The following is a 25,314-nucleotide window of genomic DNA, read 5'->3' on the forward strand; positions in this document are numbered from 1 at the left end:
CCAGGTGGTTTTGCCATTGTAACTCTCACTAGCATGTGTGAGGCTCCCACCCTCACCAGCACCTAGTTTTGTCATTCCAGTGGATGTGCAGTGGTCTCTCCTTATGTGCCCTTTTTTCTAAAGAAGCTTTTTAAAGAAGCTATGTTAATATCTGCCTCAATGTTGTCATGGGGTCCTATGGTCAGAATAAAAATTCAGATACTGTGATTAACATTTCCCAACCTCCCAATGACCCCACTGGGAAATGTAGATTTTCCAAGATAAGTAAAAGTTCAGGGGCGCTGAGACTTCAGGGTACTTATAAACTGATGATCATAACGGGTTGAAGTAGAAAGGTACACCTGATTCTTCTATAGTCACAACTCTCTCATTGACTGTAGCCCAGAAGATCCTCTACTTTTTAGGCCTTGTGTGATTAGGCTGGTTCAGCAAGATAATCCAGAATGATCTCTTAGAATCAAGGTCCTTAATCCTGTCTGCCGAGTTCCTTTTGCCGTGTGAGATAAGATAACCCAGGTTTCAAGGATTTGGGTGTGGACATTCAGGGAGCCACGATTCTGCCTACAACATCAAGAAATAGGATTGATATCCACAGATTGAACCAGCTCACCTGGAATCTGGTGCTCGAGCCCTGCTCTCAGTGACACTACGAGGTACAGGTAATCCCCTGGAGTGAACATTCCCCAATGCTGCTCAGTGGTATAGATGACACAGGGTGGCTTTTATTCCTCCCAAAGGGTCACAAAGGCTGAGGAGTAGATGGAATGCCATCAGGTGTATTTGTTTACCAGTAACATTTAAAGAAAACTTGTGACTTCAACCTCATTTATAGGTTTGCTTAGCTTAGCTATTCTTTGATGCTGTACCAAAAAAAAAAAAAAACCTTTTAAAAAGAGATAGAGACTGCTGTATCCTCCCATGCAACTCGTAATACTAGCGAAAAAAGACACTGAAATTGAATGTTCAGAACATAAGAACAGCTGCCCAAGCCATCCTTATATAAGCACTTACGTGCAAAAAAAGCCTTTTCTTTCTTTTATGGTCTGGCCACCACTGTGACTTACCTTTGAAAGTGTATTAGAGATGGAAAAGATTCTATTCTGGGTCTAGGAGGTCAGAATAGGGAGAAGGGAAAAAATGTTGCTGGTTTTCCAAGTTCCATCTAAGAATAATATTTCTAGTAGGAACCTTGTTAAAACGAGTATTATTAGGGTTTCCTACCTCTTCCAAATAATCATATTTTTAAATGTAATATATTTTCATAAACTGTGTCTCCTTAATATCTATATAATTTATAAATTCAGTTTCAATTATCAGTTTCATCCAAGGGGTTTTAGAATGGCATTTCTTAATTTTATGAGAGATACATTAAGCGAAGCATTTGGGGGACTGTAGTAGGAAAGGTGAATCAAAGTTATTAGTTAATTTTGACTCAGTAATGGACAAATATAGGTTGACATGTGATGACAAGATGGGAAGGTAACATGGAAAAGCACAGCAAACCATCCAAAGTAATTGGTGAGTGGGATTAAGATATTAAAAGAGGCCCCGCCCCTGGATGCCGCTGTGCCCCTGCGCGGCCGCCGCCGATCGATCGCAGCGCAGGAGCCGCCGCCGCCGCGGTTGATGTGATTGACCCGGGGCTGAGGAGGCCGCTAAGATGCCGCAGTCCAAGTCCCGGAAGATCGCGATCCTGGGCTACCGGTCTGTGGGGAAATCCTCGTTGACGATTCAGTATGTTGAAGGCCAATTTGTTGACTCCTACGATCCAACCATAGAAAATACTTTCACAAAATTGATCACAGTAAATGGACAGGAGTATCATCTTCAACTTGTGGACACAGCTGGGCAGGATGAATATTCCATCTTTCCTCAGACATACTCCATAGATATTAATGGCTATATTCTTGTGTATTCTGTTACATCAATCAAAAGCTTTGAAGTGATCAAAGTTATCCATGGCAAATTGTTGGATATGGTGGGGAAAGTACAGATACCTATTATGTTGGTTGGGAATAAGAAAGACCTACATATGGAAAGGGTGATTAGTTATGAAGAAGGGAAAGCGTTAGCAGAGTCTTGGAACGCAGCGTTTTTGGAATCATCTGCTAAAGAAAATCAGACTGCTGTTGATGTTTTTAGAAGGATAATTTTGGAGGCAGAAAAAATCGATGGGGCCGCTTCACAAGGAAAGTCTTCCTGCTCGGTGATGTGATTCTCCTGCAGAACCGGGGATGCTGGGGCCCAGTCCCGCCTAGGGAAGCCAACTGCCCGTCATCCTTTACGATAAACTGCTTCGTTTCTCTTCTGTTAACCTGAAAGATTTCATTTGGGTCAGAGATTCTCCCTCACCCCCTCCTTTCAGATTATGTTCAACTCTGACTCTGTCCAAATGAGTTCACTTCCATTTTCAAATTTTGAGCAATCATATTTTCAATTTATATATTGTATTTCTTAATAATATTATGACCAAGAATTTTATCGCATTAATTTTTCAGTGTAGTTTGTTGTTTAAAATAATGTAATCATTCAAATGATACATATTGTTACACTACTATTAACTAGGCTTCAATATATCAGTGTTTATTTCATTGTGTTAAATGTATACTTGTAAATAAAATAGCTGCAAACCTTAAAAAAAAAGATATTAAAAGAAATGTGATAAAGCCACAAATTTTTTAAAAAGGAAAAATAGATTATAACAAACAGAAATATAAATAATGTTGGTGGAATAAAGCCAACTATATCAATGAATACAATAAATGTAAATAGCTCAAATTCCCCAATGACAGTGAAAAAAAAATCAGATTGAGTTAAAAACAAATATAGTTTTGAAATAAAAGAAGAGCAAAGTTGTATGAGAGAGAGAGGAGGGTATAAATATAGCAATATCAGATGAAATGGAATTCAAGATCAAAAGAACTAAGTGAAACATAGAAGGATAAGCTCTAATGTTAAAAGGTATAAATATTATTTAACAAACAACAGAGCCACAAATACAGAAAGCAATACTAAAGGAGAATGGGATCAAAGACAATCTTTGCAGGAAATTTGATTACTTGTTTGTTTTAGAATATTGTAAGTCAAGTAGACAAATAACAAAAATTTAGGATATCTGAATAATGCAATTAACAAGTTAAATTGTGTTTACAAATATGTTGCAAATTTTTATATTATACATATCATTTTTGTATTATATATATTCTCTCCCACAAAAAGAGAATATATTCTTCTCTTACGCTCATTGCCTGTTTATCAGAAGCTATCATGTACTTGTATCTGTCCACAAAATAATAATTATACATGTAAAACAGTAGAGATCTTATGAATCAGACATTCTGACCATAATCTACTCAAGTTATTAATAACAATCTATGATTTCACTTCCTATTCAATGGACCACCTGGATTTTCCAGATCACTGTCCAGTTTTGGATCCCTAAGGCTTTCTGGGTAAGCAAATATGTGCAGTGAGGCCAGCCTTGTGTAGTCATCAGCAGTGGAAAGAAACTAGTTTATGTAATACATACTTAGGTAGCACCCCATAGGTTAGGACCTCTACTAAAGGATTCACAAATAATACCGGTGGGAACTTACACCTTAAGTAGGAAAATATCAATAAGAAGCTTTTTAAGGAAAAAAAAAAAAAAACTCACCCATCCATCCTGGTAATTTTAAAATGCAGATTAAAAAAATGAGATTCCATTATTTGCCTACCAGATTACAAAGGTAAATACAAATGATATATTTGGAGTGAAATATATAGGCAAGAATATCTGCCTATATATCACCTTCAGCAGGAATGTAAGTTAGATGATTATATAAAGGGACATTTTGATAACATGATTTTTAAAACTCTCTAGGAAAGTTTGCAGATCAAGCAGTTTCACTTTTGGAAATGGGGATAATCAAGAATGTATTCACATATTTCCTGTTTGAATTTCATTTAGCCCTTTGCAACAAGATGGAAACAAACTAAGTATGCTAAAATAGGAGATTCTTTAAATAAATTGTGATGTACCTCCACCCTGGGTTATCCTACAGTTTATCAGTGAATAGCACAGATTCTGACTGCAGGCTTCCTGAGTTTGAATCCCTGCTCTGCTTCTTAGCAACTTTATGACATTGGACAATTAACCTCCCTTGCCTTCATTCTCTCACCTATAAAAAATATGAATAATAATAGTATCTACCTTTGCTGGGCTGTTTTGTTAAAAAAGATGAGTTAAGATGTATAAAGCTTTACCTGCCATGTAGTAAATGTTACCAAAGTGTTTTGTGTTTTTTAGCGATTAGTGTCAGCAGCAGCTATTAGTCAGATATGCAATAGAGTACTTAGTCAGATGGAAAAATATTTATATCATATTAAATGAAAAGGACAGATTTCAAGACATCAGTTGAGTATATGACCTGATGTCCATTTTGTTGATATACACTGTATGGAGACATACATATTTGATTATGAGAGTATAAAATTTTAAAAGATAAACATCAAGAGTTCATTATCAAGGCTATTAATAAGTAGTGTGTCTCTGGTGAGACTGAAGTTTTCCTTTTCTTCTTCTAAGTCTCTTAATTTTCTGATTTTTCTTTTTTTCTTATTTTTGTGAAATGAACATGTTCTGCCTTTAAAATAAGGTGGGAAAAGTTATTTCTTAAATAAAAGTCTTACTCTTGCCAAGAAACTTGAAAGAATAAGTCATTCCTCTTTTGAGCACCTAACAATTCAGTCTCTGAAAAGCACAAAGCATTTCTATATGAAAAATAGTTTAGTGATTTTTTTTTTACCTTTTCATATATATTTCTAAGACCATGTTTTAAACTGTTTAGTGAAAAGTCCTTATTGTAGAACTGAGAGTTTCTATCTGGAACATTTAAATACTATTAAGAACTGAAAACTTATAGATCTCATTCTGTTTTGCTTCAGCTGTTCCCTGGTAGCATCAGACAAAGCAGAATGCTGTAACACCACTTAGAAGAACACAGCAGAACAGAATGAATGTGAAGACAGCTGGGGGATCCATACAGCTTTCTAGAAAAGGGCTCAGAGTCTGCTGTTTGGGGCCCTAGAATTTACCTAGGAGCAAAGGCAACACACACACAAAGGAGAGCTGTCCTATAATCCATCTCCAGGATGTAAAATCCAATATTTGCACAAAGACTTAGCCCAAGGAAGGCGTATTTTTGATCCTCGGGTGTAAATACCTAGTAACTGCCTGACAACACGCCTGTGGCGGGTTAGAGTATCCACAGAAAGGCGTGCTCAGCCATGAGCAGAGTGGTGTTGACCTTCCAGCCTGTGTGCCTGCCACTTGATTAAAGTTTCAAGCCTTCAGTCACAGCAGTCGCTGCATGAATTCTTTCACAGCTTCCAGCACTCTAAGCAAAAACCATAGAGATGTGGCAAATCAATTTCCACCAAGAAACTATGAACACTGGGGTGAGGCAACAGTTTATTTTGCTCTGCTCTGAGGCAAGAAATGGCTCCTCTATTTCATTGCTGAAAAAAACCTGCCATGTTGATTTGCATCTCCATTTTGAGAGTTTTCTGTCTAAGATGGAGAAATATTTGAAGTTTGGTGGATAGAGTCCGTGTAGATTATCTCTGAAATTCAAACTCTGGCCAGAACTGGCTGAGTCTTGCTAGGAAAGCAGACGCTTTTCATTTTCCCTTATAAGTGAAAAGGCTACATTTCTGTTGTTAGTCGTTAGAATATTCTAGTCTTCCTCTGCTTCATTAGAAAGCCTATGGGAGAGAACCTTTAAATGTGATATTATTAAGATCAGAATGGTGGTATTTGCAATGCAGTGACAGTTCCTTGAAGGAGGGATTTTGTCTCCTTTATCATCATTTTCCTGGCATGAATCACTGTGACTGGTCCATGGTAAAATGGGAGGTTGATTAAATTAAAATCATGAATGGAAAATTATCATTGCTATCTGTATTAGTTAGTTTTGCTGCAATAACAAACAAGTCCCCAAATCTCAGTGGCTTATAAACCAAAGATTGATTTCTTGCTCATATTATATCATGGGAAATAGTCTCAAGTTCCATTCTACATATCTTCTTTCTAAGGCCCCCAGCCACCATATGGGATGTGCCCTGTGGCATTCTGACCTGGCTCATAACAGCCCCAGCTCTAAAGAGTTGATGATGCACATCTCTCCCCAGCTATGTTCAGTGATGCCATGTTGGTGACCTAAAATCAACTATGTATATGAACCATGGGAATTGGCAGACACTACCAATCAAAATTCTTTTGTTTTTGTTTTATGAGGGCCAGTTCATCAGTGTACCCCTGGGTCTGTGTGACAAAGAGGAAGAGGAAAAAAGCTGGCAGAAATTCACAAGGCCTCTTCAGGTTAAAGTAAATCACATGGCCAAGGGTGACATGGCAGGGACACATGCAGGACACATGCTCCATCTACAGGAGGTCCTCCAAGGCCTATGGCAAGGATGGGCAGGGAACAAACAACTGTGGATGCTACAATATTCCCTGCTGTCTGGATAACTGTAATTGACCAAACCCCAAACTGGGACATGTGACATGACTAAATATTTTAATGACTTATGTATGTGTATTTTAACATAATTCTCATTGTAAAAACTTACTACTTATTAAATGCTTACAATATGCCATGTGTTGTATAGAACTTTATATAGTACATAAGTCTCACCAATCTCCCCCATCCTATGATACAGATACTGCTATTAACCACATATTGCAGATGAAGAAACTGAAGGCTAGAAAATTGTTTATCAGATGGGATGCCTTGGACACAGATTTGGAGAGCTGAATAGCGATAGTTAGTTGCTCAGTGGTCTCCATAGATCCATCTACAAGGAAGTGAGATGACCAGAACTGAGCAGAGGGAGGAGTTGACCTGCAGGGCCTCAGCCAATTCCTGCAAGGAGTTCTGGAGCTGGGATGACCTTTCGGAATTGTTCTCAAATCAAGGCAAGAGGGTCCCAGCCAGTCTCCAACCATGGGGTTCTGGCTCTTCCATATGTGAGTGGCAAAACCCTAACTCAGGAGTATCCAGACCTCTGAGCCTCTGCAAACTGGCAGGGGAGTGATTGGAGTTGAATAGGACATCTGTTAAAAGCACTCATCAAGATCCCTGGTATTTAAGAAATGACCTATATGTTGACAACATTTGAGTTTCTTGTTTTTACTTTTTAATTATATAATATCAATAATGTAGTAAGACTCAAAAATCAGTATTCTTCAAGAAGAATTGTTATTTTCTAGGAGGGAGTACTTTCCTTCAGAATAGCATTGTATTGATCCTCATTTTTGTGTTTTGTGTTGACCTTGGTACCCAGGAAGCAGGAGGCTAGGCCACAGTCTGCAGCAGGGTGCGCTGTGTCGGAGCTGCCCAGGGAAGGAGCAAGGTTGTTTTGGGGGCCACCAAGCTGCCTTTGTGTGTCTGCCACCTCACCTATTTTGTATGATTCTTGATTGACTCTTTGTGACCCATCTCGTGCCTGTAGTTTCAGATCCTAGACAGCTAGGAAGTTTCCTTTCATTTGTTCTAATTTGTCTCCATCCAGTATTCATAGTATTAATAAACTGAGGGGGGAAATGACATGAATAATGTTCACGGCAGGAAAAGGAAAGAAGACATGGTTTTCTGTCTGGGAAAGCTTGGCAGCTGGGCACATGCACTGAATTCATTACCTGTTTCCTGAGCCTAAGTGATTGTGGTTCTGAGACGTGCTCCACAGGGGCTCCCAGGTTGAGCTCCAATCTCTTTTAACATATACTCCTTTGGGAGGCTAGGCTAGCCAGTCAGAGGAGAAGTTGGAAGGGGAAAGCAGGAGAGAAGGAGGGAAGGGGTGGAGTTCTTTGTTTCTCTCCTCCAAGCTCGGAACAACTTGCCATCTTTCTGGGCGATCTTGGTTATTCCAAGCATGCTCAGAGCTCTGGACTGGAAATCTGTCAGTGCTTCTTTGCCTAAATCATTTTCCCACTCCCATTCACTTTCTGATCATGATACCTTTTCAGTATATCAGAAAACAAATATCCAAGACACCAGAATGTTATTGCTTAGGCATTACTGATGGCTACATATACAGCCAAAAACACACACTAAATATTTGCATCTTCTGTGTTCTGGTATAAATTTACAGGACTGCTCTGTGGTCCTGAGTACAGAACATCTCTGTTAGCATAGAGTAGGAATTTGAATGCTACTGAGAAACAAATAAATAATAATGTTCTTTTACATCAGATGTGGCTTATAAACATGATCAAAAGACTGTCCTATAAAAGCAATACACATATAAATCCTTAGAAGAGCATTTTCTAGTGAGAAATAGTTTCCAGGATTTTTTATTGTCTGCTGCTCCATTTCTACAAGGTGGCAAAGCTTAAGAGAAAAGTTTCTAGATATTTATCTTATAATGCAGATCAAATACCAGAACAATCATTAGCCAGGAAGAAGGCCTGAATATAGACACAAAGGGAGGAAATCTGAAAATAAATTGAGTTTTGCAGTTTACATACTGCTTTGCTATAAAACCCAGGGAGTAGGTGAGGCCAGCACTCTTTGTCTACTATAGTATAATTTTTTTCTACATATGTACCAGCACCTGATCAACAATTCTTATTGGGCATCAGGTCTAACTTATATTATACAGATGCCTTGAATTCCAAGGCTGGACTATAAGAAACCAGGTGGCTCTAATTTTGTGCAGTTGAATGAATTTGACTTCTCTACTCAAACCTCCAAATGTGATAACTAAGACATAGGTTACAATAAAGGGAGAAGAAAACTGTGGTAGCCCAGCAAACTCTGACTCATTCAGGAAAAGAGGGAAAGTGAATTCTAAAGTCACAATAACATTATGTCTCCTTTAGAACATGATTGTCATTCTATTGCCCTCTGTTCCAAATGAGACTCTCTTCATCCCTTGGGCTCCTGAAAAAGTTCTTGAGAAGAAAATTTTTACCCCAAGTTATAGTGTAGCTGGGGCTTCCCTGGTAGCTCTACTGGTAAAGAATCCATCTGCAGTGCTGCTGCTGCTGCTAAGTCGCTTCAGTCGTGTCTGACTCTGTGCAACCCCATAGACAGCAGCCCACCAGGCTCCCCGGTCCCTGGGATTCTCCAGGCAAGAACACTGGAGTGGGTTGCCATTTCCTTCTCCAATGCATGAAAGTGAAAAGTCAAAGTGAAGTCGCTCAGTTGTGTCAGACTCCTAGCAACCCCATGGACTGCAGCCCACCAGGCCCCTCCATCCATGGGATTTTCCAGGCAAGAGTACTGGAGTGGGTTGCCATTGCCTTCTCCGATCTGCAGTGCAGGAGACCCCAGTTCAATTCTTGGGTCAGGAAAATCCCCTGGAGAAGGGATAACCACTCCAGTATTCGTGGGCTTCCTTTGTGGCTCAGATGATAAAAGAATCAGCTTGCAGTGCAGGAGATCTGGGTTCAATCCCTGGGTTGGCAAGATCCCCTGGAGGAGGGCATGGCAACCCAGTCCAGTATTCTTGCTTGGAGAATCCCCATGGACAGAGGAGTCTGGTGGGCTACAGTCCATGGGATTGCAAAGAGTCAGACCTGACTAAGCACAGCACGGCACATTGTGCAGCTGGGACCTAATATTCAATTACTGAGTAGCCCTTTCAGCAACTGTAAGCTCACTTTGTTCCTTTTCTTCCTAGGCTGTCTTGGTTTAGACTCCTGGAGTCTGAGTACCTCAATCAAAGTACAAGCAATGAAGGGTATCCTCCAACAGATCCTGTTCCAGGAATCTGCCCTGCAAATCCCACCCTAGTCAGTCCACAGAGGGTTATGGGCAGGAAGGAACAAATGAATAAGAGTTAATAACAGCCAACATTTATTAAGCATGCACCATGTCCCAGCAGGGTTCTGGGCTTATATACAGTACCTCATGCAATGCTCACAGCACCAAAAACCATAGTATTCTTATTTATGGATGAGGTAGAGCTATGTGTGAGATATGAACAGCCAGTCACTGGCACCATTTATGAGTTTGGAGTGGTTTCCCTTACCATGATTCTTTGTTAGCAGGAGCCGTCACATTGATGAATGTAATCAGCCCTCACGATAATCCAACCACTAAACATTATTTTTCCCACTTTTTCCATTGAGTAACTCTGACAGAGGTCACTTTCTCAAGGTCATGCTTAGGGAAGGACAGTATCTGAACCCTTCTGAAGCCTGTGCTCTCCCACCCCACAGTGGCATGCAGCATGCACATTTTTAAAGAGATTCAATGACTGACTTCCTATTTAGTCATGCACATATAAGCAAAAAACCACGACATGACCAAGAAATACAATTTTATGATTCCACCCTTTTACTAAAAAGATGAGTGGATAACGCATCGTGTTAGCAAGGAGGAGAAAAGGCATTAGTTTTCAAAGAAGGTGATGTGGGGAAAGGAGTTTGCAATTTCCAGGAGGGATGTTGCCCCAGCTGCTAGGGGAAGGATTTTGTATCAAGTACAGTGGTAATGACTGCAAGTAATGGTGAGCTCCTGTATAAGGATTAAACTGTAGGAGGTAACTTGTCCCCCACATAACAAGAGGCCTGTGGTAGGACACTTCAAGTGTTGGTTCAGATGCTAAAAGACGCTGATGGAACCTGGCACTGTCTCCTTTCACCATCCTCCCTTCCCATGTTGATCTTCGCTTCTTGAGAGTTCCAAAGCATCTGCCATAAAGTTGGGAGGAAAAGGGAAGAGGCTGCACCAGCCTCACTGGTCCCATGTTAGCAGAAAAGCAGAAGCTTTCTCAGCCCTCCAGCCTCCAGCCAGCTTCCACTTAGATCTCATCAAGCAGCTGTGGGTCCCCTGTGCGGTGTGGAAAGGAAGAAGAAAGTATACCTTGCTTTAGGAGGCTAGTGTGGAGAGGAGCTGGGGTGGGCTGTGCTTGGGAGAAGGAAGATGTGCTTGGGAGAAGGTTGATGAGAAGGAGCCTCATCCTGCCCTTTGAATTCACCATTACATATAAGTGACCCCGGGCATCACAGGTGCTCTCACCCTTCCTTCCCTCAACCTGTTAACTCTTCATTTTTTCTGCTTTCGTCCCAGTAGCACTTTGGGCTAAATAGTGTTGATAAGTATCAGATCACCTGAATCACTATTTTTTTTTTATTTAAAGTTAAATAAACCATTATTGAATTAATTAAGTAATTAATAAGATGAGGGGCTTCTAGGAAGATACCAGCTGGTAAGGGCCTTTGACTATAGCGGCCAGAAGTTTTCACTGCCTCAGAGGAAACACTCCTCAGGGCCTCTAGAAGGAGTAGGGATGCTGCTATTTCCAGAATCTTCAGGTTACAGGTGTTGGCTCAGTGGCCCAGCTGAGACAAGAGGAATCTGAAAGGGCGAGGGCTCTTGGATGAAAACCACCCTGTATGGCTGCCTCCTGCAATGAGAACTCTATGGTTTCCTTCTTTGTCTCTGCAGAGCCAGCTCTCCCAGGCACTGAACGGGCTGTCAGACAGGGCCAAAGAAGCCAAGGAGTTCCTGGTACAGCTGCGCAACATGGTCCAGCAGATCCAGGTATTGGCAGCAACCAAGGCAGAAAGCAAAGCCATGTGCTAAGATGTAACTGTGTACCTGGGATGTGGCGGCGGGGGGTGGGGGGGGAGGTGGGTGTTTACTTGTCTTATCTTTTATTTTTATGTTTCCTAGGAAATTTCCTACATATTTTTTTTTCTGCTCTTTCTGTTCTAATATATGCAAACACACATACAGACCAACTTCAAATATACCCCTTCTCAAGACGGTTACATTTCCCCAACAAGCCAAGGACATAACCCCAGTTTCCAAGAGGTTCCCATCTTCCACACTGAGCTCCTAATTCTTTGCTGCCATGCATTCAGAAAGATGTCTATTTCATTGTGGATTCAGTCATTATTGTTGAGTTTTCTGAATCTATATGTTCCCAAAGCACCTTGCAAAAATTATATCTTATCTAATAGTAACAAACAGGTCACATTTTCTCTTTTTTATGTCTTTCTTTCCTTCCTTCCTATCCCATAATAATGCTTCTCCTCTACCTAGATACTTAAATATTTTTCAACCATGATTCCATGGTAACTATAATTTCAGATTGCTTTATGTGGACACAGTAACCAACAAATCACTTGGCATTTGAGAGCCTGTGAACTCCTACTAGAGCTGAAGGGGAGAAACCATTAAATTGCATGAAATGCTAAAATAATGACCTTCTGCACTGTTTAATGTTCTTACATTTTCAGGTTTGCCTCACAGAAATAACCCGAGCACTGGCCTCCAGTAGCTTGACTTTCTGAGTTAATATCTAACCTATGTCAAGGCAGAAATGGCTTTTTAAATGTAAGCCAGCCTTCTAGAGCACCTCACACTGATTTTTTTTGCCCTTTGTTGACATGCAAGCCCCTGTTAACAACCTAACAGTTGTATATTTCCTTCTGCTTTCCAAAACAACAAAGTTTATCAATTGGTCCCTTCTTTGCTCCTGGCATAAAGTGTGCAGCCCCAGGCTCACCCCTGCACGTCACCTCTTCATTAGAGCAGAGCTTTCTTTTACTCTATCAGAGCCTTTACTGAAACAGCTTCCCCCTCCCTACCAATAATAACCTGCTTGGTTAGAGAGCTCTGCAGTGATGATTTCCAGGAGTCTTCTGTGAGAACTCAAAAGCAAATTACTATGAAAGCCAAAACTTAATATTTGTAGAAGTGATTGCTCAAGCAGTTGTAAATGCATGCCTTATACAAAGAAGACCTTGCATTTGAAACAGTGACCTAATACCTAACTACTGATCCTTACATTAGGAGACACAGTTCTGGATGACTGAGAATTAATTTAAATTTGATAGGCTAAGCTGTTCCTTCATTTCTGATCCCCCAAATTTTACAGCTTACTCAGTTGAGTACTATTTTTTCAATGCTATTACTGTACATGTAACAAGTATTTAGCTCTCATTGGCTGTAAATTACAATTGTTTTCCAGATTATGGTTGGAGAATCAAAGCTACATATATAACTTATTGAAAGGATTACCTCTAATGAATGCTTATAATTTAATGAGAGAATTGCTTTTAAAAATGTCTGTAGCATGGCTCAGTGGATAAAGAACCTGCCTGCAGTACAGGAGACACAGGAGATCAGGTTCAATACCTTGGTCCAGAAGATCCCCTGGAGGAGGAAAATGGAAACCCACTCCAGTATTCTTGCCTGAAAAATCCTATGAACAGAGGAGTCTGGCAGGCTTCAGTCCAAAGGGTCACTCTGTTGGACACGACTGAGCGACTGCACACGCATGTAAAAAAAATTTAGATCCAGCATTCAGTTTAAACATCGTGGGAAAGTTATGATCCATTTAGAGCATGGTTACTGTTCTCCCACAAGCTGACTTTCACAGCAGGCTGATGCCTGTTACATATACCGCTGATTCTTCACTGTCTATCTGCACTTATTTCTTGCTTTTTTTAATGAAAGGAGCAAGTGTTTTGCCCATGACTATTCGTCTAAACTTCTGTTGTCATTGTATTATTGTTTAATATTGAAGACCATTGCCATCTGCTTTCTTCTTTCTGCCTCTAAATTCAGTGATTCTTTCGCTCTCATGCCTCAACAATACCCGACTCCCTCCGGCAACCAGCCTTTCTGAACGCCACCTTCCACCATGCACAGCTGGCCATATGCCAACCCTCAAAGCAATTCATGTTCAACTCTACAAACTAAAACTTTATTTTACTTGATATAACTCAAATTGCAGAGATGATTTCCTCTTGCTAAAAACACATGTATTAAGTAACATTTACCTCTTTGAATCTAAAGTGAAACACTATCACTGCAGAATAAAATTTATTTTGTTATTTATAAAATGCATGTGTGCACTGTGGGCAGGGCTCCTCTTCCTTCCCTTCAGCGGGGCCTTCCCCCCACAAGTGGTCTGGGGCTCTGCTGTCTCTGGCAGCCCGAGGCAAGTGGTCACTTCGCCACTGAACACTGTGCTCGCTCACACAGGAGAACAGCGTGGAGTTCGAGGCCTGCCTGGTGGCGCAGTGTGATGCCCTCATTGACGCCCTCAACAGGAGGAAAGCCCAGCTGCTTGCCCGCGTCAACAAGGAGCACGAGCATAAGCTGAAGGTGAGCGCTGCACCCTGTGGGGGGCGGGGCACCAGGCTTCCGGGTGAATGCCCACAACCTGGGGTGGCCAATGAGGAGCAGGCAGGCCCCTTCACTCGGCACTCACTCCTTTCTTTACATCACTGATACTCATTGAGTGGCTTTTATAGGCCAGAAATTGCCCTGGGTACAAACATAATAAACAAATCCAAATCCCTGCTTTCATGGGGCTTATATTCTACTAGAAGGAATAAACAGAAGGCAAGATAAGTAAGTAAATGGGGGTTGAAATTTTAAACAGAATGACCAGAATGATGATGCAGAGGCAATTTTTTCAATTGGGAAATGGAATCTGTACTTTTCAGAAAACAAACAAGATTGTCTTCACTTGTGAAGCAAACTATGTAACTGAACAGCTGTACAGACTTTGGTCATCACACAGTGAATCAATTGATCACAGGTCTGGGGTCCTATTGGCAGGAGGACTGGTCCTCCCGGAGACATCTGCTTCCCCATCTATTGCCCCCTTGGAGCAGGGCAACAACATGTAAGAGCAGGCTGGATAGACATAGATGGGCAGCATCCAGCAGAAGGAAGCAAGAAGTAGCCAGAAGGAGCACATGCATGCCCAGCAAGCTTCAGGGTGGCTGCCAGTGGGTGGAGGGTGGGTAGTGTGCCATGCTGGCCTGTGGTTGGGGTGGAGGCAGAAGTGAGGTCTGACCTTAGGTTCTCTGCTGGGGTCAGGCAACCAGTGTCAGGGAGCTTCAATACTGTACAGCTTAGAGTAGACACAGCCTTGGAGGAGCTGGTGGCTGGTGAGCAGCCCAGGAAGTAGCAGATATCCCCAGCATGCTTGGAGCAGGCTTTAGTCCCTGGAGAAAAAGAGGAGGTTCCATTCTAAAAGTGTGGGATTCCAGTAGGAGAACCAAGGGAGAGTTTCAAAATGAAAAACTAAGAGAACAGACATTACAAGATTTGGGGCTAAAGCTTGGTGACCGAGCCAGTGCCCAGTTCACGGTTACTAGAAATAAGGCAAGAAACCAGTTGCTATCTGGGGCATGAGAGCTCAGCAAGACGTGCAGCAAATGGCAATGTTGAGTCCTGAGCAGTGGAGTCCCCTAGTCCTTAATCTGTGCCCACCATGCTCCAAGACTCAGGACCCAGAGAACTCCACTGTGAAGATGGGGAGCCAGGCAGCATGGAAAGAGAAGCATTTCCCCAAGGAAGCTTAACAGTTCTATCCAAAGGCAAGGGAAACCCCAACACTAGTTTACTTCTTTAGGTTCCCTCCTCTGCTGCTCCTCACCCACAGTTCCCCAATACACATTTGGATCCACATACAGGCTTCTTCCCTTCCCCAAAACCAGGGCAATGTGGCTGGAATAGAAACCTTTCTCCACTGCCTTTGTGACTTACCTACCTGGCACTCTGAATTTACCTGTGTCATGGAGGCAGACAGGAGGCTGAGCTGTGACCATGGGGTCCAAGCTAGAATGGACTCATGAGAGCTGAGCCCTACAGTGAATTTGGCCAGCCTGACCTCGCTGGTGCTGTACGGGGCCATGTTGGCCAGCCTGACCTTGTTGGTACTATATCATTGGTCAGCTTGACCTTGTTTGTGCTATATTGGGGCCATGTTGGCCGGCCTGACCTCTTCGGGGCCATGTCCCTTTGAGCGTTCCTGATGTGACAAAACAGAGCGGTTGCATCATGGAGAGGCTCAGCAGATTCTTTGTTAGGGAAAATTGCATGTCTTGAAGTTGGAATCTGAACCAGAAGCTAGGAAAGAAAAGTACACAGGGAGTGAACATTGAGAGAGCCTTAGTTCGTGGGCTTGAACAGTGAACCAAAGCTAGGGATCTTACTGCTCCTTCCAGGGAGGCAGTCGCTGTTTCCTGATGGTGAATCTAACTGGAAGACCTTCTCAGGCTTGTCTTAGAATGAACACAAGCCCCCAAGGGTTATCACACCAACCCCAGCCCCATGAAGGCTTCACGCTGAACTTCAGATAATGGAGGGAGCACTGGGCTTTCCTCAGGAGCCTCCCCGCCCCTTCCAATGACCTGTGTGGTACTTGTCTCATAAAGTACTCAATGAGGCCAAGTTTTACTTGAATGATTTTCTCTAGCTTATCAATTTCCAGGCTCCTGTCCCTTAGTGTCTATGATCAAGTTATTTTCTTTTGAATTCTGTAAAGGACCATGGGATGTGTTTCATAGTAACATACATAGTCATTCCTAAAATGTGAGAGAGATAAGTAAGGCAATATTAAAGATACTTCAGAAAAAAATGTTTCCTGAAGGCTGTGCTATGTGGATGTTAACCTTGTACATTTGGCTGTAACAACCTGGGAGATGGATTTAAAGCCATAAGCCTATTCATCTAAGATAGTCAGATGAGGCTTGAATGAAAAATTCTTCTGAAGTCACCATTTTTTATCCGAATTAAAATCTAGAAGTACTGTGGACTGTGATTCTGTAGTTAACCAGGTAGCAACACAGAATGAGCATGCTTGGTGACCAAGCCCTGGCTTTCATAGCAGTAAGAGCTAACATTTGGGGATACTTCCTTTGCAGCAGCAATATACTAGTTGTGTTATAGGGATCAACTCCTCTGTTCCTCACCACTCTGGGAGGTCATTATTACTGCTATTAACATTCTAGAGATGAGGAAACCATGGCACCATGCTATTGAGAACTGATCCTGGGATCCAGAATTCCTGTCCTGTTAACCTGGCTTCAGAGTCCAGATTCTGGACATGGCACCCTACAGCTGTAGGGTAGTACAGTGCAGAGAGAAGGCATGTGGGGACATGCCTAATCCTGTCCCCAGTCAGCCAGCACCTACCTAATGCACACCTGCTAGGAGCCGAGTGCTGGGCTCTGGGGCAGGGGAAGAAGGACACGAAGGTGACTCAGAATTAGGGGCTTCCAGTCCTGTGGATGGGAGAAGGCGATGGCACCCCACTCCAGTACTCTTGCCTGGAAAATCCCATGGACAGAGGAGCCTGGTGGGCTGCAGTCCATGGGGTCACTAAGTCAGACACGACTGAGTGACTTCACTTTCACTTTTCACTTTCATGCTTTGGAGAAGGAAATGGCAACCCACTCCAGTGTTCTTGCCTGGAGAATCCCAGGGATGGGGGAGCCTGGTGGGCTGCCGTCTATGGGGTCGCACAGAGTCAGACACAACTGAAGTGACTTAGCAGCAGCAGCAGCAACAGTCCTGTGGATGAGATCAGTCACACCCACAAATGACTCCAGCACAGATAGAGAGCAAGTTTCCAGGAGAAGGTTGCCCATGTCATTAGAGCTGTGAGAAGGGCAAAGTTACTTCCAGCTGAAAGGGTCACAGAGAGCATCATGGAAAAGCAGGCATTGGAGGAGCCCAAACTTTGGGAGACATGTGTTGATGGTGGTGTGCATTCTTGCCTGCCGGAAGTGGCCAGGCTATGAGGGAAGAAGAGGGTGGTCAGCACTGTGCACCCTAGTCTTGCTCTATGCAGTTAGTCATAGGGACCGATGGGTGTTTTCTGTTTCCATCACCTGCTCTGAAATTACTAAAAAGATGATCACTACAGCCCTTCATTTTAGCACCTTTCAGAAACCCAGAACCTTTATTGTTATAGTGGAACTTAAAATGTCATTTGAACCACAGACAGTATCTAAACTCACAGCTGTCTACGGGTAATGAGCCGGACAGATGGGATTTTCCCTCTGATAGTGGACCAGCCGTTTTAATGTGTAGCCATAAAGTTTTAACTTTTTCGTTAAAGGGCATCTCTTTTGTGAATCACGGCAGATGCTTCCCTGACATCTTTAAACAGAACACGGTTAACAGTTTGTGTTAAGTCATAGGATGACTATAGTGGTGACTCCTGGTTTTCTCTACAGGAGAGATGTAAGGGCAACAATCTGGATAGATGCGGGGAGCCAGGACTGAGGAAACACCATTTATCCTAATCAAAAAGTACAGAGGGGCATGAAAGCCACCAGCCTAGGCTGTGCCATGGATGCAAGTGGAGATGATTCAGGGACAGCTGTAACGCATTGCGGGGACCCCGTGGCCAGTGTCGGTCCATCAGTGCTGGTGGCCTGCATGGTCAGGGACCTCTGAGCAGAGGCAGCTGCCTGCCCTCATTCCACCCTGCCTAGGGTGGAGTTCCCTGCCCTAGATCCCAAAGGGCGACAGAAACCAGAGACAGGTGGCTGGTTGTCTCCCACGGCAGCAAAGCCGTTCTGTCTTCTGCCTTCTGTGATTTGTTTCTCTGCTGTTTTCAGCTGATTGTATCTGTCACTGCTTCTAAAAACAGGCAGTGCGGCCGTCACCGTGACTGCTGATGCCAGCCTCCACATCTCCCTCCCTCTGCTTTTCTCCTCCTGCCTCTTTCCTTTCTTGTCACTTCAGTTGCTACTCAGATTTGTGAGAAAAGACTGGCCTTTTATAGACATCACTTGCCAGGCACAGTACTTCTTTTTGTCTTTGTTGGCTAGCCCATCACTCACAGTCCGGAGGGGATAATCTTATGGTCTTCCGCTTCCCTTTGGCAGAGTTCTCTGGGGGCCTGCTTTTTGCTGACAAAGAGGAGAGTTGTGTGTGTGTTTTTCTGGCAACTTTCTCTTCTTGAGCCATCCAAAAGGCTAGGGGAGCTGGAAAGCCATGTGCATAAAGACAGTCTTTATAATCCACTCAGGCTCCTCTCTGAAAGAACCGATTGCTTGAGCAGATGGAGCAGTTCTGGTTCTGAGGCAAGATGGAGCCGTGTGGTGAGGAGCCCAGATTCTGGGTCATAAGAGAACGGGATGTGAACACTGTATCACTTGCTGGGTCTCTAACCATGGACACGTCTACAGCTCCATTTCTTCCACCTGTGTGGAAAATAGGACTAGACGTGGTCAGCACCACCTAGGGTATTGTAAAGCCCTTAAAGCACAGTACTCAGAATGTGAGCTTTATTGTTGTTGTTATCACTGGATATCTTTCCCAGAAAAGACCCCGATGATGGGAAAGACTGAGGGCAGGAGGAGAAAGGGGCAACGGAGGATGAGATGGTTGTATGGCATCATTGGCTCAGTGGACATAAGTGTGAACAAATTCCGGGAGATAGTGAAGGACAGAGAAGCCTGATGTGCTGCAGTCCATGGGGTCACAAAGAGTTGGACACGACTTAGAAACTGAACAGCAGTCACTGGAAGACTGGAAATATAGTCTTACTCAGAACACGGAGGAAGTAAGTGCTCCTGGTATTTTCCATAATACCAGAGTTCCTATTGCAGAATTAACCTAGTGTGATTAATTATCTCTGAACCTAGGAATGGTGACTTGAGTATAATTCATTACCACACAAAATAGTACACTAAGTTAGCTATTTTTAAAAGCTAAAAACAAGACTTTGAGGCATATACAGATGTGACCTTATATTAGGAACACTGTCTAAATTACAGTAATACTATTCTGTGGTTTGAAAAAGCACTGGGAGCCAAATACCTAAATTTTCAGGATATGATAAACTAATCAAATGTCAGAAAGCTACTGGAGGGAAAAAATGCTTTTTGAGCTTTCAAAAACTATTACTAAATCACATTTAATGCCTTGGACAATATTCCCTCTATCAGCAGAGGCAGCTGGGCCCCTAGGTTTCATGTCTGAAGTGTGTGTGTTGTGTCAACATCCTTCCCAGGTCTTCCTTGGCTAAATAAGGCTTTAAAATATCCTCATTGTCTGTGATCCTCACAGGGAATTTGTGTCAACATTTTAAAAGTGCCATTAATGGGATCTGTGCTCTTTTCAGGAACTTTACAAATGTCATTTTTCTTTTGATAAGCCCAAAGAAATATCTGAGAATTATTTTTATTTATGTAACATTCAGATTTGAAATAACTCCACAATCATCTTACAAGTGTTCTTTCTCCAATATTTTAGAATGAATTTGTGTGTTGAATAGTACTAAGTGATGGATGTCTTCTTGGTCCCCTTGCAAGTCTAGATCCTCTTAAAGAAAAAAAAAATAGTTATAGTTATTCAAATACATTCTGAAAAAAATCTAATCTTTAATTTCCATGTGTGGTTGGTAAGTTAACATACCAGTGACATTACTCAGTGAGAATGCTGAGGGATAATGATAAAAATGATAAAACTGACTGCTTATTAGAGCTTCCACTTTTATAGAGGGCCTTCATGTCCCAATTGTAATTGTCTATAGAATGCTTGATTTTGAATCCAATTGGGTTTTGTTAGACTCATTATCATGATTGTCATTATTATCTTCGTTATTATTTACCATGTATTGGCTGTTTGTTCCCATTATGTTAGCAAAAAAAAAAAAGAATTAATCGTATGGGCATATTATTAAGAGTACAGATTTACACTAGGGATATTATCAGCTTTTGCCTAGAAAATCCCATGGACGGAGGAGCCCAGTAGGCTGCAGTCCATGGGGTCGCTAAGAGTCGGACATGACTGAGCGACTTCACTTTCACTTTTCACTTTCATGCATTGGAGAAGGAAATGGCAACCCACTCTGGTGTCCTTGCCTGGAGAATCCCAGGGACAGGAAGCCTGGTGGGCTGCCGTCTATGGGGTCACACAGAGTCGGACACAACTGAAGCGATTTAGCAGCATTATCAGCTTACTTTATCCGTTTTGTCAATGCTTCATAATAGGTAAATAATCCTTTGATCAGGTTTAGAGGGAAAGAGAGAAGGAAGAAGGAAGGAAAGGAAAACGGGAGGGAGGCGGGAGGAAGAGGGGTAGAAGGGAAGGAAAGACCTGCCCAAGCTCACAAAGAATTTAAAAATAATTAGGTAGGATTTGACTGTTATAGTCATTACTAGAAAGAAAAGCAACAAACTAAAAAGTCCACTCAATTACAATAAAACTACTGGCAAGACGTTCCATTAGTTCTTTACAGTGAAGACTTTGAAAAAATTCAGGCATACTTGAACACTTAAAATTTTTGACTGCCCTCAGCAGAAGTTTTTTGGGGGCCAACTCTAATAATTTAACCACAGTTATTATTGATGATAAGCCTATCATTAATTGGGAATTCATTTGGCAAATTCCATGGTCCTCTGCTTCCCACATGTAGAAGCAAAAGCCATAGAGGGCCTGTAAGAAACAGAGTGCCCAAGTTGCCCGTGGAATCACCAGGATGCCTCCGCATACACCTGGAGCTCACCACAGTTCAGGGACATGCCTTTGAACACCCTCGACCCACTCTGGTAATGACAGTGAAGGGCAGTCACAGAACTTCTGGAATGTACTTTGCCTGAGTCCGTATATGAAAGACACACTTAGCTCCAGAAGGCACTTAAAGCATACTTCACAGATGATGGACTAATCCACCGTTTCTCACATCCTACAAAACACCACCATACTGGATGCAACACTTGTATTGTGGGACGCGGTAAATGATAAATGTTCTCCTGTGCGGGTGGGCCCACATCAGGATGCTTCTCTCTCCAAATGGCTTGCACTTCTTCCTTCATTAACTTCTCTGTACAAGGATACAGTATTCTATGCACTAAGAGCATACTTTGGATATTCCACTCAATGCTTATTGATGAGGTTCTTGTTATTCACACTTCTGAGACAGAAAGTTCACAGTTTTACTGTTAAAATCTCAAGCCTTACAAAAAACAGGCATGTGTTTTATTTGCTTGATAGGCCTAATGATCCTTTTATGGATTAAAACTCAAAGCATCAGATTTGTCTTTGAAATGACTAGTCGCTGAGGTGGTTAAATTAATAATACTACTACAGAAGACGGTTATCAAGAAAATGGAAGAAATCTTTGCATATTTCCATAAGCCATGTGGGAGAATGGTGGCATGTAAGAAATTGAAAATGCTCTTCATTAATTTAAGTGTCCCTAAGTTTCAATGAACGTAATGATAATATAGGAGATAATATTTTACTCTAGGGGAAAATCAAGAGAATTATTTATTTTACTAGATGAGTCTATTGGTCAAAGTACTTCACCAAAAATCACCAGTGAGTCAATTGCAAGTATCAGTTAGTCATCTTGCAACAGGACCTTGTGGAACACAGAGAAAACTATCCCCACTGACCAAAGGGACCTGTGTAGAATAAATTCAAGTTTGTTTCTTGAAAGTACTTATATCTTAGAAAAACAAAAAGAGAATTGCATTATACTTAGAGGAAATTGTTTTAAACAGTGATGGGAATATATATTAAGAAAGAATGTCCTGAAATATTAAGAGAATGTTAGTATTTACTTAGACTAAAAATCCATCAGTGATCTCTCTCCAGACCCCATGATGAGAGAAAATACTATGAGAAAAGTATTTATTAAAAAGAAGTTTTGAAGAAAAAATTTTAAAGAGCCACATGTAAGATGGACAGATGAAATTTGGATAAAATAATGAAATCCCCCTTAATTAATCCCAGTTCTAGCTGCTCTTTGTATCACCTGAGCTGAGTGATGGGAGACTGACCTGTTCAAGATGCAGTGGAAAATACAGTTGTAGATCACATTTGTACTATATAAGCTGTCATGGGTTACTCTCTGCTACTATAAAATCTAAGCATTCAAAGAGACATACAGTCTGTTCTCAAATTCTCCTTTTCCAAATAGGTACAGTATCATATCCTGACCCCCCAAAAATGACCTTCATAAATTTGCCACTTAACAAAATAAAACTCTTCAAGTGATCAATAGGATTGCCATCCAAAACAGATGGTGACTGCTGATAAAATATTGAAGGCCCTCTCTGAAACCATGGACCACACATTAATTAACTGTCCTCTAAGAGCTGGTTTAGGCCTTAATACACACGAAGACTGGAGGACTATTTCCTAGTTGCTATTTCTGCTTTATTGACTATGCCAAAGCTTTTGACTGTGTGGATCACAATAAATTGTGGAAAATTCTGAAAGAGATGGGAATACCAGACCACCTGACCTGCCTCTTGACAAACCTATATGCAGGTCAGGAAGCAACAGTTCGAACTGGACGTGGAAAAACAGCCTGGTTCCAAATAGGAAAAGGAGTACGTCAAGGCTGTATATTGTCACCCTGCTTATTTAACTTATATACAGAATACATCATGAGAAACGCTGGGCTGGAAGAAGCACAAGCTGGAATCAAGATTGCTGGGAAAAATATCAATAACCTCAGATATGCAGATGACACCACCCTTATGGCAGAAAGTGAAGAAGAGCTAAAAAGCCTCTTGATGAAAGTGAAAGAGAGTGAAAAAGTTGGCTTAAAGCTCAACATTCAAAAAACTAAGATCATGGCATCTGATCCCATCACTTCATGGCAAATAGGTGGGGAAACAGTGGAAACAGTGGCTGACTTTATTTTTGGGGGCTCCAAAATCACTGCAGATGGTGACTGCAGCCATGAAATTAAAAGATGCTTACCTCTTGGAAGGAAAGTTATGACCAACCTAGGCAGCATATTCAAAAGCAGAGACATTACTTTGCCAACAAAGGTCCATCTAGTCAAGGCTATGGTTTTTCCAGTGGTCATGTATGGATGTGAGAGTTGGACTGTGAAGAAGGCTGAGCGCCAAAGAATTGATGCTTTTGAAGTGTGGTGTTGGAGAAGACTCCTGAGATTCCCCTGGACTACAAGGAGATCCACCCAGTCCATCCTAAAGGAGACCAGTCCTGGACGTTCATTGGAAAGACTGATTCTGAGGCTGAAACTCCAGTACTTTGGCCACCTCATGCGAAGAGTTGACTCATTAGAAAAGACTCTGATGCTGGGAGGGATTGGGGGCAGGAGGAGAAGGGGACGACAGAGGATGAGATGGCTGGATGGCATCACCGACTCGACGCACATGAGTTTGGGTGAACTCCGGGAGCTGGTGATGGACAGGGAGGCCTGGCATACTGTGATTCATGGGGTCGCAAAGAGTCAGACAAGACTGAGTGACTGAACTGAACTGAACTGATTCATGTCACTCCTGCAACATGTACATTTCCTTAGAAACTCCTTATATCCAGCCAGCTGAAAACACGGTGCCAAGGGTTTCTCCAGAGCATCAGAGCCACTGCAAAAAAATATAGAACTCAAAGAAAAAGTGACATGGTCTGACTTCCTATGAATTGTTTTTCATTAAAAAACATATAATGTAGAAGTAAATAGTACTAATAAGGAGTAGAAATAACACAGAGTGAAGAAGGTAGCAAGTAAGAAAGCTGAATGAAGACACTCACAGAAAAAAAAAAATTTATACTCTTAAAAGATTCAATTATCTGGCTGATTTCCATAATATGGTAAATCTTGCTAGATTAATTGAGAAACTAAAAGTTAATTATAAAACACCCAAAAATGCCACTTCTGGGAACACACCGATTCATTTTTAATAGTGAATTTTATCACAGGTTACTGTGATCATAGCAAAATGTTTGATTAAAATGTTTTAAAAATGGACCAGCATGCACTGTAGCAACAGTGGGAGTTGCGAGCCAAGCAGGATATTGAGTCCTTCCAAGAAGCTTGAACCATGGAATACAACAGCCAACAGCAAACACCCCTGAAACTCACAGACTCTTTGGCAGCACAACAATGAAGCTTCTTAAGAGTAATCAGAGCCCTCAACACTCCCACAGCTCCTTTGGCACCAAATAAACCTTGCTTAAGAAGGAAATTTATAGAGGCAGACATAGAATTTTATGAGGCCTGAGTAATATATTTATTTCAGCACATTTTGGTCATAAAATTATCATTGAGCTGAACGTTCTGGCAAGTAAACACAGTTCAGTCTTTTTTGCCTCAAAAGGAGGCTTACTTTGGGTTGTAGTGCTCAGATCCAGCCTGTGCTTGTTATTCGGAATTTTAGTACCAGTCACTTCTATATAGTCCTAGGGCAAATGCCACTGGGACAGTGAAAGGTGACTGCTGAGGTTTCTGCTACCTAGCAGCATTGAGGCACTGGCTGTTGAAATGTAAAAACACTTTCTGGGAACAATTTAGTCAAGCGTCATATAGCAGAGATGAGTAGTATAATAGCTGTAGGTCCCCTGCATTGCATTTTTTTAAGTGCTTAACTTACGGATGTTTTCTTTTTCCCCAAGAAGCAGAAACTTAACTTTTCTTTACCTCCTGATATTAAAGTAAAATAATAAAATGAAAATATAATATAATAATTTGCATCACTTGAGCCCAGACCAATAGACAATGGTGTTAGTTTGACAGAAACATACTATATGTTAGGAGAAAATAAATCAACCAGTGAATTTAAAAGTGATG

At 41.8% G+C, this 25,314-nt stretch overlaps 2 protein-coding genes across 3 annotated transcripts in view; both read left to right on the forward strand.

Moving 5' to 3' along the window:
• The window catches only part of TRIM9 (tripartite motif containing 9), a 118,745-nt gene that overhangs the window by 51,003 nt on the left and 42,428 nt on the right, over positions 1 to 25,314 (forward strand). For both annotated transcript variants that reach the window (XM_005894550.3, XM_014477856.2), the window contains exons 2-3: positions 11,439 to 11,534; positions 13,989 to 14,111. In XM_005894550.3, the coding sequence (XP_005894612.1) occupies positions 11,439 to 11,534; positions 13,989 to 14,111 (219 nt within the window). The remainder of the gene's footprint in view (positions 1 to 11,438; positions 11,535 to 13,988; positions 14,112 to 25,314) is intronic.
• Positions 1,572 to 2,637, forward strand: LOC102267219 (GTP-binding protein Rheb). Its single transcript, XM_005894549.3, has one exon. It carries the CDS (start codon positions 1,661 to 1,663, stop codon positions 2,213 to 2,215), a length of 555 nt encoding a protein of 184 aa, XP_005894611.1. The 5' UTR covers positions 1,572 to 1,660; the 3' UTR covers positions 2,216 to 2,637.

The sequence above is a fragment of the Bos mutus genome, chromosome 10 (assembly GCF_027580195.1).
Source record: "Bos mutus isolate GX-2022 chromosome 10, NWIPB_WYAK_1.1, whole genome shotgun sequence".
Taxonomy (NCBI): domain Eukaryota; kingdom Metazoa; phylum Chordata; class Mammalia; order Artiodactyla; family Bovidae; genus Bos; species Bos mutus.

Excerpts from the sequence above, each read along its gene's own strand:
- LOC102267219 (XM_005894549.3), top strand. The coding sequence starts at position 1,661 with ATGCCGCAGTCCAAGTCCCGGAAGATCGCGATCCTGGGCTACCGGTCT.